The sequence below is a fragment of the Pipistrellus kuhlii genome, unplaced genomic scaffold, assembly GCF_014108245.1.
Source record: "Pipistrellus kuhlii isolate mPipKuh1 unplaced genomic scaffold, mPipKuh1.p scaffold_m20_p_64, whole genome shotgun sequence".
Lineage (NCBI taxonomy): Eukaryota > Metazoa > Chordata > Mammalia > Chiroptera > Vespertilionidae > Pipistrellus > Pipistrellus kuhlii.
In genome coordinates this window covers 1,249,295-1,272,107 of record NW_023425567.1, presented here as the reverse complement: position 1 = coordinate 1,272,107, position 22,813 = coordinate 1,249,295, and the positions used below count along the sequence as shown (strand labels likewise).

At 71.4% G+C, this 22,813-nt stretch overlaps 1 protein-coding gene across 1 annotated transcript in view; it reads left to right on the top strand.

Moving 5' to 3' along the window:
• Positions 1 to 22,813, top strand: part of PARVB (parvin beta) — a 54,692-nt gene that overhangs the window by 20,211 nt on the left and 11,668 nt on the right. The window contains exons 2-7 of the mRNA XM_036420225.2: positions 6,407 to 6,496; positions 9,343 to 9,413; positions 13,763 to 13,865; positions 15,259 to 15,399; positions 17,649 to 17,764; positions 21,682 to 21,740. Of these exons, the coding sequence (XP_036276118.1) occupies positions 6,407 to 6,496; positions 9,343 to 9,413; positions 13,763 to 13,865; positions 15,259 to 15,399; positions 17,649 to 17,764; positions 21,682 to 21,740 (580 nt within the window). The remainder of the gene's footprint in view (positions 1 to 6,406; positions 6,497 to 9,342; positions 9,414 to 13,762; positions 13,866 to 15,258; positions 15,400 to 17,648; positions 17,765 to 21,681; positions 21,741 to 22,813) is intronic.

The following is a 22,813-nucleotide window of genomic DNA, read 5'->3' as shown; positions in this document are numbered from 1 at the left end:
CAAAGGCCGTGCCGTCAGGTTGGCCTGGCGTGGGCGGGACGGAGTGCTCCTGGCATTTGAGTGAAGAGGTGGCAGGGAGGGGGGGCCAGGAAATGGGGGCAAACGGGACGGCCCTGTTGGGACCCGGGGAGGCTGGCGTTGGGGATACGGGTCCAGCCGCCCATCAGAGGGGCGGGGTCATGGGACACGGGCCCCCGAGACCCGGAAGAATCCGCAGGAGAGGTCGGTGGCCCTCACGGTCCCTGGGGAAGCCCGGATGGGCACGGGGCCTGACTGTGCCTGCCGGGCCTCCGGCTGCACCTGCGTCTCAATGTCCCGGACTCCGGGGCCCCGCACGCCGAGCCTCCCGCCGGTGCCCGGTGCCCGCCTGCCCGCACCCGTCCCTGGCTGGCGGCTGGCCGGCTCTGTGCTGCCGGCGGGAGGTCCCGTCCGGCGTTGTGCGGGTCCGGCTGTGTTGCTGGCGCCGCCAGCTGCCGTCTGCTCTGTGAGACGGAGCTCCGAGGTCACTCAGCGGCTGCGCGGCTGGTCCGGCGACACCTGCACGGTTGCCAGGCGGGCTCAGCATGCAGCGCCCTCGGGATCTCCCGACGAGACGCCCGGTGTGCGGGGCAGTGGGCACGGCAGTGTCTGGGTGCTTTGTGGCTGCTGACCTGGCGACCGGTGTCTGACGGTGGCCGAGCCACGCCTCGGTGCTGGCAGATAACGGGCTTCCGGAGCGGCCGTTCTGTCCCGTCCCGGCCAAGCACACGTTCGCAGGGCCTCCTCCGGGGCTCGGTGACGGGATCGGCCTCGCTTCTCGGTGTCTGTAATCAGCAGCTCAGCCCCTGGGTCCCAGCTCTGGAGTCGGGTCGCGTGTGGGCTCGGGGCCGGGCCTGCAGCCCTGTGGCCAGCTCATCACCGAGGGCTGTGCATGCTGAGCCCGCCCGGCACCCACTCAGGTGCCGACAGCAGCACGGGGGTGGGGGGGAGACCACGTGCACTGCCTGGCTGGCTGCCTCTCCGCGCACACCATCTTATAAGTTAGTTGTCATGACAACCTGGATCAGGTCTGCTTGTACCCTCCTCTCCCTCCACCTCTCCCCTCGCAGCAGGGAGACCTACAAGGTGTGTCAGTTCTGAGACGGACCCCAAGGCCCTTCTCCAGGGCGGCACGGGGACCCGGACGGGTGTGGGGAGAGCAGACCCTCCCACAGGCTGTGGGGGCTTTGCCGCGAGCAGGGCAGCCCCTGGACATGGTGCTCCAGGCAGGGGCGCGTCTGAGCTCTCAGTGGAGGGGGTGGGGGGTGCCCCGGGGAGGGGTGTGGACTCCGGGGAGGCGGAGGCGCATGGGCAGGCTGTGGGCAGAGGAGGGAACTGAGGAAGCCCTGAGGCCTGGCGGGGGGAGGGAGGTGGACGAAGACGGACCCGAGCCCGGACCGGTGAGGCCAGCACAGCCGCCCGCCCGGCTTCCTCGGCTCCGACCGCCGTTCCGGCCCGAGCCCCTCACTGCTCTCGGAGGCGATGTGATAAGCTGACCCACTGCTTTCCGTCCGAGCACCTGGGACCGGGTCCGTCACGATGCAGGCCCCCCTGTCCCGGGTTCCGCACGCCGGGTTCACGTGGAAACGCCGACACCGAGCGTCCACTCGGTCTTTCATCCGTTCTCCCCGCAGACCGCTCCTCCGTGGCTCTCACCTCCCGCGCTCCTGGGCGGAGGGCAGGGAGGGCCGAGGCTCCGGCCGAGGCTGGTCTTGGAGGCTTCTGAGCTCCGCCTTCTGCATCTGCGCTTCAGCCTCCTGGACGCCGGACGCTCTGTGCCTGGCTGCGGCCCAGTGCTGAGTGCCCGGCCCACGGGCAGCCGTCCGGCGAGGGACCCTCCTTGCAGAGGGGCCTCCCCCCGAGTCCCCGGCCTCCGGCGTGGTGCCCGGCTGGCCTGCAGCTGAGGCCTTTCAGACCCGCAGGCTGAGGCTCCCAGGCTGGCTGAGGCTCCCAGGCTGGCTGAGGCTCCCAGGCTGGCTGAGGCTCCCAGGCTGGCTGAGGCTGGCCAGACTTTCAGTGCGAGCTCTCGTGGGACCTGGACGGGGGCGGGCGGGGGCGGAGGAGGGGCCCACGTGCTGGCCCTCCTGTCACTGACCACTCTGAGCCGTGAGCCCGGGGGAGGCGCGGTGACAGAGCGGTGTGTCTGGAGGCTGGGCCCCGCGTGGCCGGCTCCCGCAGGGGCGGCGGGAGCCGCGTTTGCTGGCGTGTTCTCTGCGGTCCCGGTCCAGCCGGGCCTCGGAACCCTCTCCCCGCGAAAACCAGGACGCCGAGCGCGGGACACAGCCCGCTGGGGACAGAGGGCCCCGCCATGTGGAAATGTCACCGGGAAAATGTCAGCACCCGGAGCCTCTCCGCTCCGGCCTCTTCATTCTCGCTGGCCCCCGCCAGCTCCCTGCGCCCTGCTGTGCTGGGTGTGTCATGCCCCCCTCGCTGCCCGGTGCCCTGGAGCCAGGCCGCGGTGCCCCCCGATGGCTGTGTCCCCCGCAGTCTGGTCCGGAGCCGGCCTCTTTCCATAGCGTCAGAGGAAGGAGAACAAAGAGCGATCCTAAAAGCGCCCTTTGGAGGGAGCGGGTATAAATACACGAAGGGAAAGCCACAAAGGAAGAGATTAAACACGGCTCAGAGCCGGAGCCTCCCGCCAGGCCCGGTGCCGGGCGGCTCTGCGGGACGCTTTTGGGGGCCAGGTTTCCGGGTTCCTGAGCCTCTTTCTTCCGTTTTATGAGGCTGAATCCCAGCCGGAGGGAGAGGAGCTGTGCCAGCCTGGCCAGGCTGTGGGTGGGGGATGGAGAGAGATCTGGAGACACACAGGTATCCGTCTCCTCTGCAGACGCCGAGGGCCAGCGTGTGCCACCGGCTGCTGCCCGCCAGCCAGTCTCTTTCCATGGAAACGGAGGCACAGAGCCCCGGGTGCCTGGGCATCACCCCGCCCGCCAGTGGCCGAGCCGCCACCCGAGCCCCGCAGACTGGCTCCGGGTTCTAGCCCTTCGCCCCGCTGCTCCTGCGCGGAGAGACCCACTGTGTGCAGGAACTGTTCGCACGGTGTGGGCAGGGGTCCGGGAGAGAGATGGTGACAGGGCTGTGTGGCCTCAGCTGGGCAGAAAGGCGTCTGGGGGTGGGGGTGGAGCACCAGGAGGGCTGCCTGGAGGAGGGGGCCAGCGAGCTGAGGCTCGAGGTTGGGTAAGGCTGAACTGGGGATAGTGACATGCAAGATGAGGTAGAGCCAGGTTCAGACGCCGTCCCCTCTCCCAGGTGCCAGCCGCTCCCTCAGAGACTCACCATTTGGGAGAGGCTTTGTGACCCGGTGGAGAGTGTGTGTGTGTGTGTGCGCGCGCGCGCGCGCGCGTGGTTAGGAGTGAGGTGGATGGACAGTAGGGAGGGTGTCTGGCGCGTAGTAGGTGCTCAGGAAATGCTAGCAGGTCCACAGAACTTGAATTATGTGCTCACATTTATCAGTTAGGAGGTTCCACACAAAGCTCCAAACTCCCAGCTTTATTTGAAAACTCCTAAGATCTGGTGACGCGGCCGGCCCCCGGGCCCGCAGGAGGAGTGGCCGTTCCAGGCGGGCACTGGGCCTGTGGAATGCTCTCCCTGGCTCTCTCCTGCCCTGCCCTCCCCTCTGACCCCCGGGCATCCCCAGCCCCGAGCCCACCGTGCGGCCCAGCGGGAGGGGGTTCTGGCAATGCGTGGGCCCCGCCCTCCGCGCGCTGGGCTGGGTACCGGGCCTTCGTGGCAGACCAGGCGCAGACACTGCGATGGCCCCCAGCCCAGCGCAGAGCCGGCCCCGCTGACGCCCACGCCGCTGGGCAGCCCGCAGGCGCCGGCCTCGTCCGTGACTCAGGGCGCTGGGCCTCCGCCTTTGAAGTGCTGCCCTTTGGCGTGTGGACGGGGCCGGTCAGACCCAGGCGTTCCTGGACGCATGGAGAGCCGCCCGGCGGGCAGTGAGGGGCCGCGGGGAGAACCGGGGCTCGGGGGCCCCTCCTTCCGGCTGCTGGCCTGACCTCAGAAGACGGTCATCAGGTTTTGGCGGGAGGCTCCTCCCCGGGGGCTCCCCAGAGAAGCCGGGCTGGCTCCGCGTCTGCGCGGCCGGGGAGTCCAGCTCTGACAGGCACCCGAGTGCTGCACAGAGTCCCACGTCCCTTCTCCGGATTCTCGGCATCTTCCAGGCTGCCTCCTCCAGGAAGCCCTCCGTGGTTCTCCCCGGGGTGAGGACCGTCCTCTTCATCCTCATCCCCCGGTTTGCAGCCCCTTCCCAGGCCTGTGTGCCCTCGCCGCCCTCACAGCCGCCCCCGGCCGGGCAGAGTGCTCCCAGGCTCACAGCCCTCGGTGCCCCCGAAGCTGGGCACTGTGCCCTCCCGCGTTACAGACTGGGGCTGGGACTTAGCAGGGGAGCGGCCTTGCTCCCGGCCACTCCCTGGCAGGTGGCAGAGTGAGATTGGGACCCGGGCTCTGACCACAGCCCTGGCGCAGACAGCTGGCTGGCGGCTGGCCCTGGGTCTGCGGGGACGCCTTCTCCTGGCTCGGGTCCCGGTGAACCTCAGGGCTGGATGCGTAACAAGCCGCTTGGCCGTGCCGCTGGCCCGGAGCCTGGGCGGCCCAGAGCATTTCTCCCCGATGAGGCCTGGCCTGCTCAGTGTGACCTCTGATGTTCACGGCTGGCCGGGCAGACTGCTGCTTCCTGTGACCCCTTACCCCGTCAGAACCGCTCCCTCTCCAGCCGGAAGCACTTTCTCTCCCCCCCACCCCCTCCCCACGCCTTCCCGCCCCCCTCCCTGCCCCCCCCACCCCTTCCCGCCCCCCTCCCTGCCCTCCCCACCCCTTCCCGCAGGGGAAGACCTTCTGGGGGAGCGATGGGCTCACACTGACGCTCACCTGCACCCACAGCCCCCCGCGCCCACAGCCCCCCGCGCCCGGAGCCCCCCCCCCCGCCCACAGCCCCCCCGCGCCCACAGCCCCCCGCGCCCACAACCCCCCGCGCCCACAGCCCCCCGCGCCCGGAGCCCCCCGCGCCCGGAGCCCCCCGCGCCCACAGCCCCCGCGCCCACAGCCCCCCGCGCCCACAGCCCCCCGCGCCCACAGCCCCCGCGCCCACAGCCCCCCGCGCCCACAGCCCCCCGCGCCCACAGCCCCCCGCGCCCACAGCCCCCCGCGCCCGGAGCCCCCCGCGCCCGGAGCTCCCCGCGCCCGGAGCCCCCCGCGCCCACAGCTCCCCGCGCCCACAGCCCCCCGCGCCCACAGCCCCCGCGCCCACAGCCCCCCCGCGCCCACAGCCCCCCGCGCCCACAGCCCCCCGCGCCCACAGCCCCCCGCGCCCGGAGCCCCCCGCGCCCGGAGCTCCCCGCGCCCGGAGCCCCCCGCGCCCACAGCTCCCCGCGCCCACAGCCCCCCGCGCCCACAGCCCCCCGCGCCCACAGCCCCCCGCGCCCACAGCCCCCCGCGCCCACAGCTCCCCGCGCCCGGAGCCCCCCGCGCCCACAGCTCCCCGCGCCCACAGCTCCCCGCGCCCACAGCTCCCCGCGCCCGGAGCCCCCCGCGCCCGGAGCCCCCCGCGCCCACAGCCCCCGCGCCCACAGCCCCCCGCGCCCGGAGCCCCCCGCGCCCGGAGCCCCCCGCGCCTGAGCCCCCCGTGCCCGGAGCCCCCCGCGCCCGGAGCCCCCCGCGCCCACAGCCCCCCGCGCCCGGAGCCCCCCGCGCCCGGAGCCCCCCGTGCCCGGAGCCCTGCGGTCTCGGCCCTGAGGCTGTGACCACGCTCGTCCACCAGAGCCGGGCACCACGGAGCCTCCAGGAGCTTCTGTGACTGAGTCAGGGCTTCCTCGGAGCAGGGCCGTGGCGGTGGCCGGGGGGAGCGGGTATTGGGCGGGGGGAGCTGCAGAACATGTTCTGGCTTCAGATCAGTTTCCCGCAGACTTTGTCTGGGTGACGAGCATGACGAGTGTTTGCTACGGGCCTGGGAGCCGGGCTGTGCTCCCTCTGCCCCCGGCAGGTGCCGAGGCCGCCCTGTCCCCCCAGCGCGGGGGCCGCCCTGTCCCCCAGCGCGGAGGCGTCCCTGTCCCCCCAGCCCGGGGGCCGCCCTGTCCCCCCAGCGCGGGGGCCGCCCTGTCCCCCCAGCCCGGGGGCCGCCCTGTCCCCCCAGCGTGGGGGCCGCCCTGTCCCCCCAGCGCGGGGGCCGCCCTGTCCCCCCAGCCCGGGGGCCGCCCTGTCCCCCCAGCGCGGGGGCCGCCCTGTCCCCTCAGTGCGGGGGCCGCCCTGTCCCCCCAGCGCGGGGGCCGCCCTGTCCCCCCAGCGCGGGGGCCGCCCTGTCCCCCCAGCGCGGGGGCCGCCCTGTCCCCGGCCATGCCGAGGCCGCGGTGCCCGTGTCTCCACGCACTAACAGTGTCTCTCTCCCCCGCAGTGAGCGACCTGCAGGAAGAAGGCAAGAATGCCATCAACTCGCCCCTGGCGCCTTCCTTGGCGGACCTGCACCCTGAGGACACCCTGCTAGGTACGGTGGGCTGGCGACCCCTGACCCCGCTGTGCGCCGACCCCGCTGTGCCCCCCGACCCCGCTGTGCGCCGACCCCGCTGTGCCCGGACCCCGCTGAGCGCCGACCCCGCTGTGCCCTGACCCCGCTGGGCCCCGACCCTGCTGTGCCCCGACCCCGCTGTGCCCCGACCCCGCTGTGCGCCGACCCCGCTGTGCCCCGACCCCGCTGTGCCCTGACCCCGCTGTGCCCCGACCCCGCCGTGCCCCGACCCCGCTGTGCCCCGACCCCGCTGTGCGCCGACCCCGCTGTGCGCCGACCCCGCTGTGCCCCGACCCCGCTGTGCCCCGACCCCGCTGTGCCCCGACCCCGCTGTGCCCGGACCCCGCTGAGCGCCGACCCCGCTGTGCCCGGACCCCGCTGAGCGCCGACCCCGCTGTGCCCTGACCCCGCTGGGCCCCGACCCTGCTGTGCCCCGACCCCGCTGTGCCCCGACCCCGCTGTGCGCCGACCCCGCTGTGCCCCGACCCCGCTGTGCGCTGACCCCGCTGTGCCCCGACCCCGCTGTGCCCCGACCCCGCTGTGCCCCGACCCCGCTGTGCCCCGACCCCGCTGTGCGCCGACCCCGCTGTGCCCCGACCCCGCTGTGCCCCGACCCCGCTGTGCCCCGACCCCGCTGTGCCCGGACCCCGCTGAGCGCCGACCCCGCTGTGCCCTGACCCCGCTGGGCCCCGACCCTGCTGTGCCCCGACCCCGCTGTGCGCCGACCCCGCTGTGCGCCGACCCCGCTGTGCCCCGACCCCGCTGTGCCCCGACCCCGCTGTGCCCCGACCCCGCTGTGCGCCGACCCCCGCTGTGCCCCGACCCCGCTGTGCCCTGACCCCGCTGTGCCCCGACCCCGCTGTGCCCCGACCCCGCTGTGCGCTGACCCCGCTGTGCCCCGACCCCGCTGTGCCCCGCCCCCGCTGTGCCCCGACCCCGCTGTGCCCGGACCCCGCTGTGCGCCGGGTGACCCCGCTGTGCCCTGACCCCGCTGTGCCCTGACCCCGCTGTGCCCCGACCCCGCTGTGCCCCGACCCTGCTGTGCCCTGACCCCGCTGAGCCCCGACCCTGCTGTGCCCCGACCCCGCTGTGCCCTGACCCCGCTGTGCGCCGACCCCGCTGAGCGCCAGCGGAGGCCCCGGCCTGGCCCAGGCCTGGGGGCGGGGACGCTGGGTGGCGGCCTCCTGTTCATACGGCACCTGGCACACGTGGGAGGCTGGCTCTGAGCGCGAGGCCTTTGGAGGAAGGTGCCAGAGGGACGGGAGCGGCCCTGGGTGAAGATGCAGGAAGTGGGTGTCGCTGGGCATGTGGGAGCCCGGGATGGGTGCCGGCTCCTGCCAGGCTGCGTGGGAAAGGCCCTCGCGGGCCGTGGTTGGCGTGGGATGAGCGGACCCTGGGAGGGGCCCTCCCTCAGGTCCTCAGACCCCAAAGTGCAGCATCAGAACATCAGACACACGAGTACACCCCCCCTCCCACCCCTGCAGGCTGGCTGCCCCGCCCGGCCTTCGGGTGGGACTCCAGGCGTACTCAGCTCCAGGGCCACCCTGGTCGGCCCTGATGAGGGGGCGGCCTGCACCAACCCCCCTCAGTGGTCGGCAAACTCAGGAGTCCACAGAGCCAACTAGCAACAGCCCAACGATTGGCATTTCTTTGGAGAGCCACGTTTTTAAACTTAAACTTCTAACGCCACATCTTCAAAGTAGACTCCCCCGGGCCGTGTTTTTTTGTGGAAGAGCCACCCTCGAGGGGCCAAAGAGCCGCAGTTTGCCGACCACGGCCTTACAGCGTGCTGTGGGCCCCGCTGGCTCGGAAGGCAGCGGCGGAACATTCCGTCTGTTCCCAAAGCCCGGCTCACGGGGGAGTCCCGGCGGCGGCCGCTGTGGTTTCCGCATCACGGCGGCCAGCGAGGGCTCCGGGCAAGGCCAGCGCGCTGGCGGCCGCCCCGGCCAGGCCTGGCCGGCTCCCTGGGCCCGGGGCCCCGGCTCCTCCCTCCTCCGGCAGAGCACAGCTCCTGTGGTCCAGCTGCTCAGGGTCCCGGGCCGGCTGGCTGCTACCCTGGCGGGTGCTCCTGGGGGCCCGTCCGAGGGGGTGTCAGGTCAGCCTCTCCGCCCGGCACCACGCTGGCCAGCACTGGCTAAGCCGGCACATGCCAGCCGGCACCGGCTAAGCCCGTGGTGTGGGGTCGTCCTGGGTCAGCGCCCCCGGCTTCTGCCCAGCAGATGCCAGCAGCACCCCTCCCCCTCCCGCGGGGACACGGTCCGTCCTGGCTGAGAAGCTGGGACCAGCAGGGGCAGGAAGTGGAGTCGCCTTAGCGTGTGCTGGGCTGTTGTCTGGTCAATGATGCCTCCAGCCTGCCTCTGCCCAGGCCCTGCCCCTGCCCCTGCCCCTGCCCCTGCCCCTGCCCCTGCCCTTGACCCTGCCCCTGCCCCTGCCCCTGCCCTTGCCCCTGCCCCTGCCCCTGCCCCTGCCCTTGACCCTGCCCCTGCCCCTGCCCTTGACCCTGCCCCTGCCCCTGCCCCTGCCCCTGCCCTTGACCCTGCCCCTGCCCCTGCCCCTGCCCTTGACCCTGCCCCTGCCCCTGCCCTTGACCCTGCCCCTGCCCCTGCCCCTGCCCTTGACCCTGCCCCTGCCCCTGCCCCTGCCCCTGCCCCTGCCCTTGACCCTGCCCCTGCCCCTGCCCCTGCCCTTGACCCTGCCCCTGCCCCTGCCCCTGCCCCTGCCCCTGCCCTTGCCCCTGCCCCTGACTCTGCCCCTGACCCTGACCCTGACCCTGACCCTGCCACTGCTCCTGCTCCTACCCCTGCCCCTGCCCTTTGTCCCTGCAGAGGAGAATGAGGAGCGCACGATGATCGACCCCACCTCCAAGGATGACCCCAAGTTCAAGGAGTTGGTCAAGGTGAGGAGGGAAAGGAGCCAACCCGGGGGCTGGGGAGGGGCTTGATGCTGCGCTCGGGAGGCTGGGAGGCGAGGAGGCTGAATGGAGGACGGGGTCAAGGTCACGGTCACAGCGTGGACACCCCCTAGGGGCCCCCTTCACTGGTGCCTTTCCTTTAAAAACATTTTTTTGGTTAATTCCGTTGATTCTTAGAGAGAGTGGAGGGAGGGGAGAGACAGAGAGACACATTGATTGGTTGCCTCCCACACCTGCCCCGACTGGGGCTGGGGATGGAGCCTGCAACCGAGGGACGCGCCCTTGAGCGGAATCGAACCCACCACCCTTCAGTCCTCAGGCCGATGCTCTAACCACTGAGCAACCATCCGGGGCTCAGGGGGCCTTTGAAACGCTGGCTTACACTCTGCGCCGGGCAGAGGAGCGGCTGGAGGGAGGGCCGCCGCCCGGGCGTGGAGGGGCTCAGAGGCAGCGCCCCCAGCGGGAGTGTGACCCCTGGCTGCTCCCGCTCCCACCCGACCGATGGACTCCCTGATCTGGGCGGACGGTCAGCTTCACAGCGACTGGAAGTGCTGACCAGAGAGGAGCCTGAGGGCCAGGGAGAGGGGCCTGAGGGCCAGAGAGACGGGGCCCGAGGGCCAGGGAGAGGGGCCTGAGGGCCAGGGAGAGGAGCCTGAGGGCCGGGGAGACGGGCCTGAGGGCCAGAGAGACGGGGCCTGAGGGCCAGAGAGACGGGGCCTGAGGGCCGGGGAGAGGGGCCTGAGGGCCGGGGAGAGGGGCCTGAGGGCCAGAGAGACGGGGCCTGAGGGCCAGAGAGACGGGGCCTGAGGGCCAGGGAGACGGGGCCTGAGGGCCAGGGAGAGGGGCCTGAGGGCCAGGGAGAGGAGCCTGAGGGCCGGGGAGACGGGGCCTGAGGGCCGGGGAGACGGGGCCTGAGGGCCGGGGAGAGGGGCCTGAGGGCCGGGGAGAGGAGCCTGAGGGCCGGGGAGAGGAGCCTGAGGGCCGGGGAGACGGGGCCTGATGGCCGGGGAGAGGGGCCTGAGGGCCGGGGAGACGGGCCTGAGGGCCGGGGAGACGGGGCCTGAGGGCCGGGGAGAGGAGCCTGAGAGCCGGGGAGACGGGCTCTGGAGCCCGGGGCAGCAGTGCCGGCTCCAGAGCCACAGCCGCGGACGGCCCTCTGCTCGGCAGCCGCACCCGCTCCCGGGCTGGGCCCTGTGTCGGCCCGCGTGTCACGGACAGAAAAGTTCCGTTCGAAGTGCTTTCTGTGAGTTTCTCCCCGCCCGCTGCCGTGGCCCGCCTGGCTGTGTCCCAGGGCTGACACGCAGGCCCAGCCTAAGAACAGACGGGAAATGTCAGTGTGAGGACCCGCCCACCGGTGTGGACCCCAGTTTACTTTTTACGGTTTTCCCCCGAGAACGGGTGATGCTGCTCAGACGGAGTGTCGGTGAGGAGAGGGGCCCTTCCAGCCGCCAGGCCGGCAGGGGAGGCGGGCGGTGATGGGGCGGGCGGGGCGGGGATCGCGGAGAGCAGAGCAGGGCGTGGGCTGCTCCGTGGTGGCTTCCATCTCCTCCCCAGGTCAGCGGACCGCCTCGCCTGGCTGTCCGGCCTCTTCCTCCTCCTCGTCCGCGGGGAGACAGGCCGCTGTGGGGATCGCCCCCCGGGCAGAGGGGGCGCTGTCAGCTGGGGGAGACGCCGGGAGGCGATCTGGCGCAGCCCCGGGCCCGGACCCCGTCTCAGGACTCGGCAGCCACGGCAGCTTGGCGGAGATTAAAACGTAGCTGTCATCGCTGCGGGGAGACAGGCCCGGCCCCGATCATCGGGGGAACTAAAGGGAAAGTGATTTTTATTCTGGTTTCAGCGAGCTCGTCACGCTCTGTGCCCAGAGCAGGCGCCCAGGGCGTCGGGCGTCGCTAAGATACGGCCTCGCCCCACGCCGGCAGGTCCGTGGCTCGCAATGAGGACGCCCCCGAGGAAAAGGCCAGGGAGCGGGGGATGCGGAGGGGTGAGCCGGGAGCACCGGCCACCTGCTCGGGCGGCAGGCACACCGGGCACTGTGCTGGCTCCCGGAGCTGGGTGACCCGGCCCGCGGGCCGAGCTGGTTTTCCTCTTGGTCTGGCTGTGGTTTGTGTTTGGCCTTTGACTGGGTTCGAGATCCAGACGGAATATGGGGCTTTAGCGTCTCCCTGCAGGACTGCACCCCGGGCCGTCTGCAGGCAGCTCTGCAGTTGGTTTTGCCCGCGTTATTTGTGGAGAAGTGCTGTTGGAGCGTCGGCCCCGTGGCAGCGTGGGGGCGGGGTCCCGGCTCCGCAGAGGGCCCGGCAGCCGGAGGTCTCTGCAGGCGACGTGCCGCCGTCCGTCCTCCCAGGAAGCGGAGCTGAGCGGAAGGCTGCCCGGGGGAGGCGCGGGCGCACCGCCTTCAGAGCAGCACCAGCCACACAGCCGCCAGGGGGCCCCATGGGGGCGCCAGAGGCCTGTGTTCACACCCGGAACGCGGCGCACGGGTGTGAACTGACGGGAGGGAGGGGACGGACATCTTAGCCCCCCCTCAGGAGGACGGGGTGCAGAGTCGGCGTGTGGTGATGACAGCGTCAGGCCCGGCCGGCGGGGGTGACGGGTGACGGGGGACAGGCCCGGCCGGCGGGGGTGACGGGGGACAGGCCCGGCCGGCGGGGGTGACGGGGGCACAGGCCCGGCCGGCGGGGGTGACGGGGGCACAGGCCCGGCCGGCGGGGGTGACGGGGTCAGGCCAGGCCGGCGGGGGTGACGGGGTCAGGCCCGGCCGGCGGGGGTGACGGGGGACAGGCCCGGCCGGCGGGGGTGACGGGGCACAGGCACGGCCGGCGGGGGTGACGGGGTCAGGCCCGGTCCGGCGGGGGTGACGGAGGTCAGGCCGGGCTGGCGGGGGTGACGGGGGCACAGGCCCGGCCGGCGGGGGTGACGGGGACAGGGCCCGGCCGGCGGGGGTGACGGGCGGGGGTCAGGCCCGGCCCGGCGGGGGTGACGGGGTCAGGCCCGGCCCGGCGGGGGTGACGGGGGACAGGCCAGGCCGGGGGGTGACGGGGGGGGGGGAACGGGGACAGGCCGGCCGGCGGGGGTGACGGGGGACAGGCCCGGCGGCGGGGGTGACGGGGATCAGGCCCGGCCGGCGGGGGTGACGGGGGCAGGCCGGCCCGGCGGGGGGTGACGGGGGACAGGCCAGGCCGGCGGGGGGTGACGGGGGCACAGGCCCGGCCGGCGGGGGTGACGGGGACAGGCCCGGCCGGCGGGGGTGACGGGGGACAGGCCAGGCCGGCGGGGGTGACGGGGGGACAGGCCCGGCCGGCGGGGGTGACGGGGACAGGCCCGGCCGGCGGGGGTGACGGGGGACAGGCCAGGCCGGCGGGGGTGACGGGGGACAGGCCCGGCCGGCGGGGGTGACGGGGTCAGGCCCGGCCGGCGGGGCGCCAGCTGCCCATCGGCCTGTGGGCAGGAAGGCCGCCCGCGGTGCCAGGCAGGGCAGTGCCCGGGTGGCGGGCTCGATCCCCGTGTGGGGCGCAGGAGGCGGCCGCTCAGTGACTCTCCTCATTGAGGTTTCTCTCTCCCTCCCTTCCTCTCTCTGAAGTCAATACTAACAACGACACAAAACAAACACGTCACGCTAAGTGAAAGGACATAGAAGGTCACGTGTCACCTGACTCCATTGGATGAAACGTCAGAACAGACAAATCCATGCCCGGGGCAGACGCTCGGTGGTGGGAAGACACGGGGACGAGGGCGGGGGGCGGGGGCGGGGGGTGACTGTGGACAGGTCCGGTTTCTTTCCGGGTGACGAGGATGCCCTTCGCGGGCTCATGCGGCATTGGATGGCGGTGTGGGTGCTGGGAACGCTGGCTCGCTCACTGCAGAGCAGCGGGTATGGGGTGTGACTGTGTCTATGAAGCTGCAGAGAGAGCAGGAGCTCAGAGCTTGGGGAGCCTTGGGGTCCCCTTCTCTCAGCTTTGGGGTCAGGCTCCGGGTGTTCGGGTATGTCCTGGTGCGGATCTAACGGGAGGGAGGGGACGGACATCTTAGCCCCCCGGACTGCCTGGGGCACGCGGGCAGTGCTGCTCACAAAGACTCATCCGACCCCCAGCTGGCGCCATGGTGAGCAGGTGCCATCCCTCCGTTGACTGAGGGCCCCCTCCCTGAGTCACCGCCCGGAGGAGGCCTGTCTGGGGGGCCCTGGCAGCCCGGGGCCACCCCTCCGGCTCCTCCCCCGGGCCCTGTGCTGAGGCCATCCTGATGGCCAATGTCCAGCAGCTCATGTCTCCTGCGGCAGCCCTGACCGCTGCCCTGGTCCGGGTGCTGCTGAGCTGGCCTCACCCTCCCCTCCCCAGGTTCTCATCGACTGGATCAACGAGGTGCTGGTGGAGGACAGGATCATCGTGAAGCAGCTGGAGGAGGACCTGTTTGATGGGCAGGTGCTGCAGAAGCTGCTGGGTGAGTCCGGAGGGCGGCCCTGGCCCCCCAGCCCCCAGAGGGCCCGGCACAGGGTGGCCCCGGCCCCCCATCCCCCATCTCCCAGAGGGCCCGGCACAGGGCACAGGGCGGCCCCCCCGCCCCCCATCCCCCAGAGGGCCCGGCACAGGGCACAGGGCAGCCCCGGCCCCCCATCCCCCATCCCCCAGAGGGCCCGGCACAGAGCGGCCCCGGCCCCCATCCCCCAGAGGGCCCGGCACAGGGCGGCCCCCCATCCCCCCAGAGGGCCCGGCACAGGGTGACCCGGGCCCCCATCCCCCCAGAGGGCCCGGCACAGGGCAGCCCCGGCCCCCCATCCCCGCTCCCCCCAGAGGGCCGGCACAGGGCAGCCCCGGCCCCGCATCCCCCATCCCCAGAGGGCCCGGCACAGGGCGGCCCGGCCCCCCATCCCCCCACCCCCAGAGGGCCCGGCACAGGGTGGCCCCGGCCCCCCATCCCCCAGAGGGCCCGGCACAGGGCGGCCCCGGCCCCCCATCCCCCAGAGGGCCCGGCACAGGGCAGCCCCAGCCCCCATCCCCCATTCCCCAGAGGGCCCCGGCACAGGGCAGCCCCAGCCCCCATCCCCCCATCCCCCAGAGGGCCCGGCACAGGGCGGCCCCGGCCCCCCATCCCCCCATCCCCCAGAGGGCCCGGCACAGGGCGGCCCAGGCTGGGCCGTGGGGGTCTTTCCATGGTGGCATCGGTCACACGTCCTGGGAGGGGACTTGGGGCTCAGCGCTGAGCCCGCGGCTCCCAGGTGGCGTCCGGGGCGTGGGCTTCAGGTCACGTGTGTGTCCTCCGTGGCCGTCCACCGGAGCTCCCAGTCACGGGCTTCAGGTCATGTGTGTGTCCTCCGTGGCCGTCCACCGGAGCTCCCAGCCACGGCTGGGCGGGCACCGCAGATTCCAGACCGCCGGCAGCTGCTGCGCGCTGGTCCGCAGCCCGGGGACCGGGGAGTGGGGACCCGGGGGTGGGGGACGGGGGGGGGGGGGCTCGGGGGACAGGGCCTGGCGCACAGGAGGTGTCAGCCACCGTGAGGGAGTGGACCGAGCCCGTTATGATGGGGGACCTCAGGGACCCCAGCCTGTGTGTCCTCATGGGGGAGGGAGGGAGGGCCCGGGAGAGAACGTGCCTGCCCCGCGCCTCCACCCATGGGTCCGCTTCATGTGCAAAGACCGTGCCCTCGCACCCGGCCCTCTCCGCCCCCAGCAGCGGTCTCAGGAGCGGGTTCCCGGCTCACCGGCCCCCAGCCCGGCTGTGGCAGGGGACGGCTCCACCTCGGACCCGGACCCCTGGGCAGGGCCCTCCTCAGAGCCGCTGAGCTGAGCAGGCGGCGGCCCTGGGCTCTGCTGACACCCCCTCCGCCGTCCTGCAGAGACGCTGGCGGGCTGCAAGCTGAACGTGGCCGAGGTCACGCAGTCGGAGATCGGGCAGAAGCAGAAGCTGCAGACGGTGCTGGAGGCCGTGCAGGAGCTGCTGCGGCCCCACGGCTGGGCGCTGCCCTGGACGGTGGACGGTGAGCGCCGCGGGGGAGGGCGCGTGCGAGGGGGGGGGGAGGGGCGTGTGCGGGGGAGGGGCTTGTGCGGGGGAGGGGCGGGTGCGGGGGAGGGCGTGTGCGAGGGGGGGGGCGTGTGTGCGGGGGAGGGGCGTGTGCGGGGGAGGGCGTGTGCGAGGGGGGGGGGCGTGTGCAGGGGAGGGGCGTGTGTGCGGGGGAGGGGCGTGTGCGGGGGAGGGCGTGTGCAGGGGGAGCGCGTGTGCAGGGGAGGGGCTTGTGCGGGGGAGGGCGCGTGCGAGGGGGGGGGAGCGTGTGTGCGGGGAAGGGGCGTGTGCGGGGGAGGGCGTGTGCGAGGGGGGCGGGGAGCGTGTGTGCGGGGGAGGGGCGTGTGCAGGGGGAGGGGCGTGTGCGGGGGAGGGCGTGTGTGCAGGGGAGGGGCGTGTGCAGGGAGGGGGCGTGTGCGGGGGAGGGCGCGTGCGAGGGGGGCGGGGAGCGTGTGTGCAGGGGAGGGGCGTGTGCGGGGGAGGGGCGTGTGCAGGGGGAGGGGCGTGTGCGGGGGAGGGCGTGTGTGCAGGGGAGGGGCGTGTGCGGGGGAGGGCGTGTGCAGGGGGAGCGTGTGTGCAGGGGAGGGGCGTGTGCAGGGGGAGGGGCGTGTGCGGGGGGTGGGGTGGGGCGTGTGCAGGTCCAGGGGCAGCATGCTCCCCCGCAGACGCCCCTCCCCCTCGGAGCTGCGGCCTCGCTCACCTCTCCCAGCCTCCCCTGATGCACACTGGCTGGTGGATGGATGATACTGTCTGTACTGATAACAGGAACATGCACACTGTCCGGGATGTCATCACACACTGTCCTGCCCCTGCTCAGGCCCCTGCGGGGCCTGGGAGTGGATGGGACAGGAAGGGATGAGAAAGGGGAGGGGAGGAGGGCCAGCCTGCATGCAGACAGGCCGGAGGAGAAACAGAAATACAGAAAAGGAACAAGGAAAAGATACAGGAATGGAAAAGGGAAGGAAGCCGGGGCTGCACGAGGAAGGGGGTGGGGACCGGGGTGGGCTCAGGCGCATAGAGCAGGGGTGGGTGGCCGGTGTGGGCTGTTGGGGCGGAGGGTGGACTGTGAGGCCTCCTGGGCAGGAGCCACCCTCCCTGGCCGGCGCCCCACGCTGCGGGGGAGGGGAGGCACAGCTTAGCTGGGGGGAGTCGGACACTAAGGAGGGGACCGCCTTCATCCCCGAGGGCTGGACCCCAGACACTGGCCAGGGTTAGGCTGGTGGCGCGTTGGCTGTACTTTGTTGACTAGCATTTGGGGCGTCCGGGACAGAGAATGGGAGGAGGATGGCGGGGAGGCTGGTTGGGGGGGGGGCCCTGGGCTGGGGGTTAACACCCCCCCAAACGGAAGCTTTAATATCAAAGTGCGCTCAGTGGGGCTGGCAGCAGGTCCCAGAGAGGAAGGGGGAGGTTTGGAAGAGAAACCAGTGAACATGGTGGAGGCGGGGGGTGGAGGGTAATAACAGGGAAGGAGGGAGGGAGGCAGGATCAGGCTCACAAGGGAAAGTGGGATGAGGGGAGGGTGGGAGGAGTAAGCAGGAGACAGACGGGGAATGAGGGAGGGAGGAGAGGGGCTGTGCGAGGTTCAAAGGGAGGGAGGGAAAGAAAGCAGGACGGAGAAAAATGCTAAAATGGGGTGAGGCCAGAAAAACAGCTAAATATAAAGAAGAAACAGAATGTGAGGGTGAGGGGAGTGTAAAAGGAGGATTAGTAAGAAAATTAAGTACAGGGTGATTTTTTAAAATGTAGTCGGCCGTCCCCTGAGGCCCCTGGACTGTGAAAGGGCGCATCTTGGCTGAGACCCCGTTGTGCACGAATTTCGTGCGCTGGGCCTCTAGTTGAGACCAAAGAGGCTTCTTTCCAAGTAGTGACCTTGCTGTGCACGTAAGTGCAGTCCTGGGACATTCTGATTAAGGTTCCCATGCTCAGAGTGGCCTTGGCCGCCCGGCGTACGCTCAGCAAGGCTGCACACTCTAAGTAGCCTGGCTGTCCGGTGACTCTGGCATGGCTCCCACAGACAGGAGTTCAAGTTATAAGACAGAAGCCATTTGTGTGTGTGTGTGGGGGGGATTGGGGAGTCTTGCAGGGGACTCAGCTCCAGATACCAAAGGCAGCATAAATGGGACCTCAGAGAAAACCCACGGAAAACCCGCCAGCCGAGGAGAATGGGCTGGGTCCCTGCAGAACCGGCTAAAGCGGCTCTCCCCCCCCCCCCCCGCCCCCCCCCAGCCATCCACGGGAAGAACCTGGTGGCCATCCTGCACCTGCTGGTGTCGCTGGCCATGCACTTCCGGGCGCCGATCCGCCTGCCCGAGCACGTCTCCGTGCAGGTGGTGGTCGTGCGGGTGAGTACCGCGGGCGCCGTCCCCCTGCCCCTCCCGCCCCGAGAGGCTGCGTCTGTTTCTCCGTCTGACACACGCACACCCGCCCGGCGGCTGTGAGAGCGGCCCTGGGAGGCGGAGCCGGAGGCTGGAGGGCGCAGGGCCGGAGAGCCGGGTGGGGGCTGAGGCTGTGGTTCATCCCCGCGGTGCCTGGAGGACATCCGTGGCTCTCAGAGCCGAGGCTCGCTGGGGAGGGCTGGGCGGGGCACCAGGTCCCAGGGACAGCCGGGCCTCCCCCCTGCGCGGGGGCGGCCTCGGGTCCTGTCACCGCCTCCCCGGGGAGTGGTCCCGGACCGGCCCTCTGAGGGTCCTGCGGGGGAGGCCCCGGCTCCAGGCAGTTCGGTCCAGGTCGAGGCTGCTAAGCATCTACTGTGCGCTGGTACTGCCCACACGCTGGCGTCCGCAGGAGCAGCCGCTTCTGCCAAGGTGACACTCAGAACCGGATGTCTTCAGTATTATTTTATTTTTATTATTTTTTAATCCTTACCGGAGGATAATTTTTTCATTGATTTTTAGAGAGAGTGGAAGGGAGGAAGAGAGACAGAGAGAGAGAGGTTGGGAGAGAAGGACATGAACCGGTTGCCTCCCACGTGCACCCCATCAGGGGCGGGGATTGAACTTGCAACCCAGCCGTGTACCTCTGACCGGGAATCGAACCTGTGACCCTCACGTCCACCGGCTGGTGCTCTAACCACTGGGCGGCCGGCCGGGGCTGTGTGTTTCACTGAGACGCCCGGCTCCACGCTCCCCTCCGGAGTGAACGCGCAGGGCCTGTGGGGACTGGTCTGCCAGGCTCTGATCCTGTCTCCCCCAAAACTGGCCCCGCCCTCCCCGGGGCCTGGCCCCGCCCTGAGAGGTGAGAATGCCCTGCTCTTAAAAAGAAAAAAGCTGAACAAAATTTATGGATTGGTTTGGGGGGGGGGGCATTGACTGAGAGAGAGGGAGAGGGAGAGGGGGGAGGGAGAGAGAGACAGGGAGAGGGAGGGAGAGGGAGAGAGGGAGAGAGAGAGGGAGGGGAGGGAGGGAGGGAGAGAGGGAGAGAGAGAGAGAGGGAGGGAGAGAGGGGTATGGACTGGTTGTTCTGCTCATTCATTGGTTGACTCGTAAGTGCCTGACCCGGGATGGAACCCACAACCTTGTCGAAGTTCCAATCCACCGAGCCTCCGGCCAAGAGCCTTCTCCGGCATCGGGGCCGGGGGCGGGGGGGGGGGGGACTTTTGCTTTTGTGTCCTGCGGGGCGCGCTGTGGCGCAGGGTGCCAGGCGGGCCCTCCTGCCCATGCGGCCTGGCCGCCCGCCGGGAGAGGCTGCCTGAGGACACGCGGGACACGCTCCAGCCCCGCGCGTCAGACCGGGCCAGGAGCGGGTATTTCCTGTCGGCCTGCCGGGTAATTGGGGTGTTTCCATCGGCCGGTAATGGGGTATTTCCGTCCAGGCTGCCCTTGCAGGGAACTCTGGGGTTTGCGGATTTGCCTGACCCGGGCAAGCTCGCGCTGGCGTCCTCCGCGCCAGGGTCCGGGCAGGAGGCCCGGGGCCGCGGCCAACCCAGGGCGGGCGGGGCTGGCGGGCGGGCGTCCGGGACCTGCCGCTGCCCCGGACCTGCTCTCGGGCCTTTGATGGGAAAGTGAATCGGTGTTCAAGCCCCCGGGCTCCCCCAGATGAGACAGGGTGGTGCCACGAGAGCCGCCAGCGCCCGTGGGGGGGGGGGGCACCTCGGGGACAGGAGCCCAGGACACGGGCGCCTGGGTCTTGGGAGGAGTCCGTGGGGCTGCCCAGCAGGGAGGGCTCCGGCCTCAGGAGGGGCTGGTGGGGGGGTGGTTAGCTGGCCGCCAAGCGCCAATGACATACAGGCTCCCTGCCCCCACCCCGTCCTCCCTCACCCCCCACACCTCCCCATCTCCCCGCCGTCACGCCCTCACATGCCAGGCACCAGGGAACGTGTGTCAGACGCGTGTCATTGTCCTGCAGCTGCTCTAACAAAGCGCCACCAAAGAGCTGCTTTAAAACCACGGACATGGGGGGCAATGTTAAAACATGTACACAGATAATAATGTAATAAAAGTAAATAAAAAAATAAAACCACGGACACGGGCCCCTCGGCGCGGCTCCGTGGTTGAGCGTCGACCTGTGAGCCAGGAGGTCACGGTTCGATTGCCGGCCAGGCCACGTGCCCGGCTGCAGGGTCACCCCCAGTGTGGGGCATGGAGGAGGCAGCCGATCCCGGCTCTCTCTCATCATGGGTGTTTCCAAAATTAATAAGAACATTTTTTTAAAAATTAAAAAGTAAAACAACGGCCGTTTGCTCCCCAGTGAGGAGGGGAGGGCCTGGTGAGGGGGGCAGCCGGGTCCCTCCGAGGGCCCCAGGGGACGAGCCCCCTCCCATCCTGGCTGCTGGCGGCCGCTCAGTCCTGGGGGCCAGGGTCCTGGGCTGGTGGGCACATCTGTCCGGTGTCTGCTTTGCTGTCACGTGGCCTCTCTCCTGTGTCCATCTGTCTGTCTCCATGGTCCCTCCTGGCCAGGGCCTGGCCATGTCCACTGGGACCCCCCAGATCCCCTGTGGCCTCCTCTTCGCGATGGTTTCTGCAGAGACCCTGCTTCACAGGCTTCAAGGAGACCCGACTGGGGGGGGCCGTCAGGCCCGGGGGGGGGGCCCTGTCAGCCAGGGGGGGGTGGGCCCCTGTCAGCCCGGGGGGGGCCCTGTTCAGCCCGGGGGAGGCCTGTCAGCCCGGGGGGCCCTGTCAGCGGGGGCGGGGGCCCTGTCAGCCCGGGGGGGACCTGTCAGCCCGAGGGGGCCCCCTGTCAGCCCGTGGCGGGGCCCTGTCAGCCGGGGGGGGCCCTGTCAGCCTGGGGTGGGGGCCTGTCAGCGCCGGGGGGGCCCCTGTCGCCGGTGGGTGGGCCCTGTCAGTCCGGGGGAGGCCTGTCAAGCCCGGGGGGGCCCTGTCCGCCGGGGGGGGGGGGGCCCGGTCAGCCAGGGGGGCCCTGTCGCCGGGGGGGGGGGGGGGGGCCCTGTTCAGGCCGGGGGGGGTAAATATGGTCATGGCCCGGGGGGGCCCGGCAGCCGGGGCGGGGGTGCCCTGTAGGGCGGGGGGGCCCTGTCAGCCGGGGGGGGGCCCTGTCAGCCCAGGGGGGGGCCCTGTCAGCCCGGGGGGGCCCTGTCAGCCCCGGGGGGGGCCCTGTCAGCCCGGGGGGGGGCCCTGTCAGCCCGGGGGGGGGGCCCTGTCAGCCCGGGGGGGTGCCTCTGTCAGCACGGGGGGGTCGGCCTTGTCAGCCGGGGGGGTCCCTTGTCAGCCGGGCGGGGGCCCTTCAGTCCCGGGGCCCTGTCAGCCCAGGGGCCCTCAGCCCAGGGGGGGGGCCCCTGTTTCAGCCCGGGGGTGGGGGCCCCTGTCAGCCCGGGGGGGGGGGCCCTGTCAGCCTGGGGACCTGTCAGCCCGGGGGGGCCCCTGTCAGCCCGGGGGGGGCCCTGTCAGCTGGGGGGGGGCCCTGTCAGCCGGGGGGCCCTGTCAACCGGGGGGCCCGTTGCCCGGGGGCCCGGCAGCCGTGCTGCTGGTGGTCACTCCCCTGGCTGCCTCCCACGTGTCCCTGTCTGTCCTCAGTTTCTCACCCCCGGGTGCGGGGTGCGGGGTGTGGTGAGGGGTCCCCATGGGAGCGGGGGTCTCGAGCCCCCAAAGCTGCCAGCTCTGGAGCCACGTGGAGAGCCGGGGGCGGGGCGCTTCCAGCCCCAGAGGGCCTCTGCCTGGGCTCAGGGGCTGGACGCTCTGCACGGCTCAGCCCGCGGCCGCCCTGGCCGCTCCCCCTCAGCCAGCACCGCGGGCGGCCCTGGGCACCGCCTCCTCAGGCCCCACTCGATCGCCCGCGTGCTCACCTGTGCGCTTGGGGTTTTCAGAAGCGGGAAGGCCTGCTGCACTCCAGCCACGTCATCGAGGAGCTGACCACGACCACCGAGTAAGTGGCCGCTGCGGGGGCTGCCCGCACGTCCCTCCCTCCCTCCCGCCCTCCCTTCCCCTCCCCTCCCCTCCCCTCCCCTCCCCTCCCCCCCTCCCCTCCCCTCCCCTCCCCCCCCTCCCCGTGGCGGCGGCGCTTTCTCACGGTGTGGGCCTGGCCTCACGGCCTGCACACGCGTGCTTCGGTCTGTCCTCTGTTGGATGCGTTCGGCCGGGTGGCGGTGTGGTTGGGGGTCGGAATGAGGGTCCGATCTGTTACTCCTTCCCACGGGTGGCATAGGTGTCCGACCGCACACGGGCGCCTGAGATCTTTGTGGGGCGAGGCAGACAATCCTATGTAGTAAAAGGCTGATATGCAAACCGTCCCCTTGACTGGGAGTTCAGCCACAGGGCGGGGCAGGCCGGCTGCTGTCCACGCTCCTCCCCTGGCTGCCCCCCCATCGCCCCCCACGCCCATGAGGGTGGGCCTGGCCGGCCAACCTCCATGTCCCTCCTGGCTGGCCTGGCCCATCAGCCCCCATCGGGCGTGCCTGCCAGGCCCCATCCGGGCACGAATCCGTGCACCAGGCCTCTAGGCGTAAATAAAAACACAGGTGATCGTGTTCAACATCCCTCAGCAGGAAGGGAGAGAGGAAGGAAGTCTCAGACGCTGACAGAGCAGGTGTGGGAAAGCACTTGGCGTAACTGCCCCCAGGCCAAGGGCTCTCACCTCGTGGTGGAAGGCGGGCTCCAGGCAGCGGAGAGGGGGGAGTGGGCGTTGGGAGGCTCAGACACCCCCAGCGCCCGTTAATTTACCACCCACACTGGCTCTGTTTCTTCAGCCTCCTCCTCTCTGTCCTCCTCGCCTCCTGTCCAGCCTCACATCCCTCCCATTCCTCTCTCAGGCCAGCTCTGCGGCCACTGCCTACAGGGAGCCCTCCCTGCCTTCCTTTAGCCCCCACAGCGCCTCCTGCCTGTCACACGGAGGGTGGGAATGTGGGCCGCGCCTCTGTCAGTGCCAGCGTCCCCGGCACAGGGCCGGTGTCTGTGTCTCCGCAGCCCGCATGTCACAGGCGCTCAGGAAACAGCTGCGAG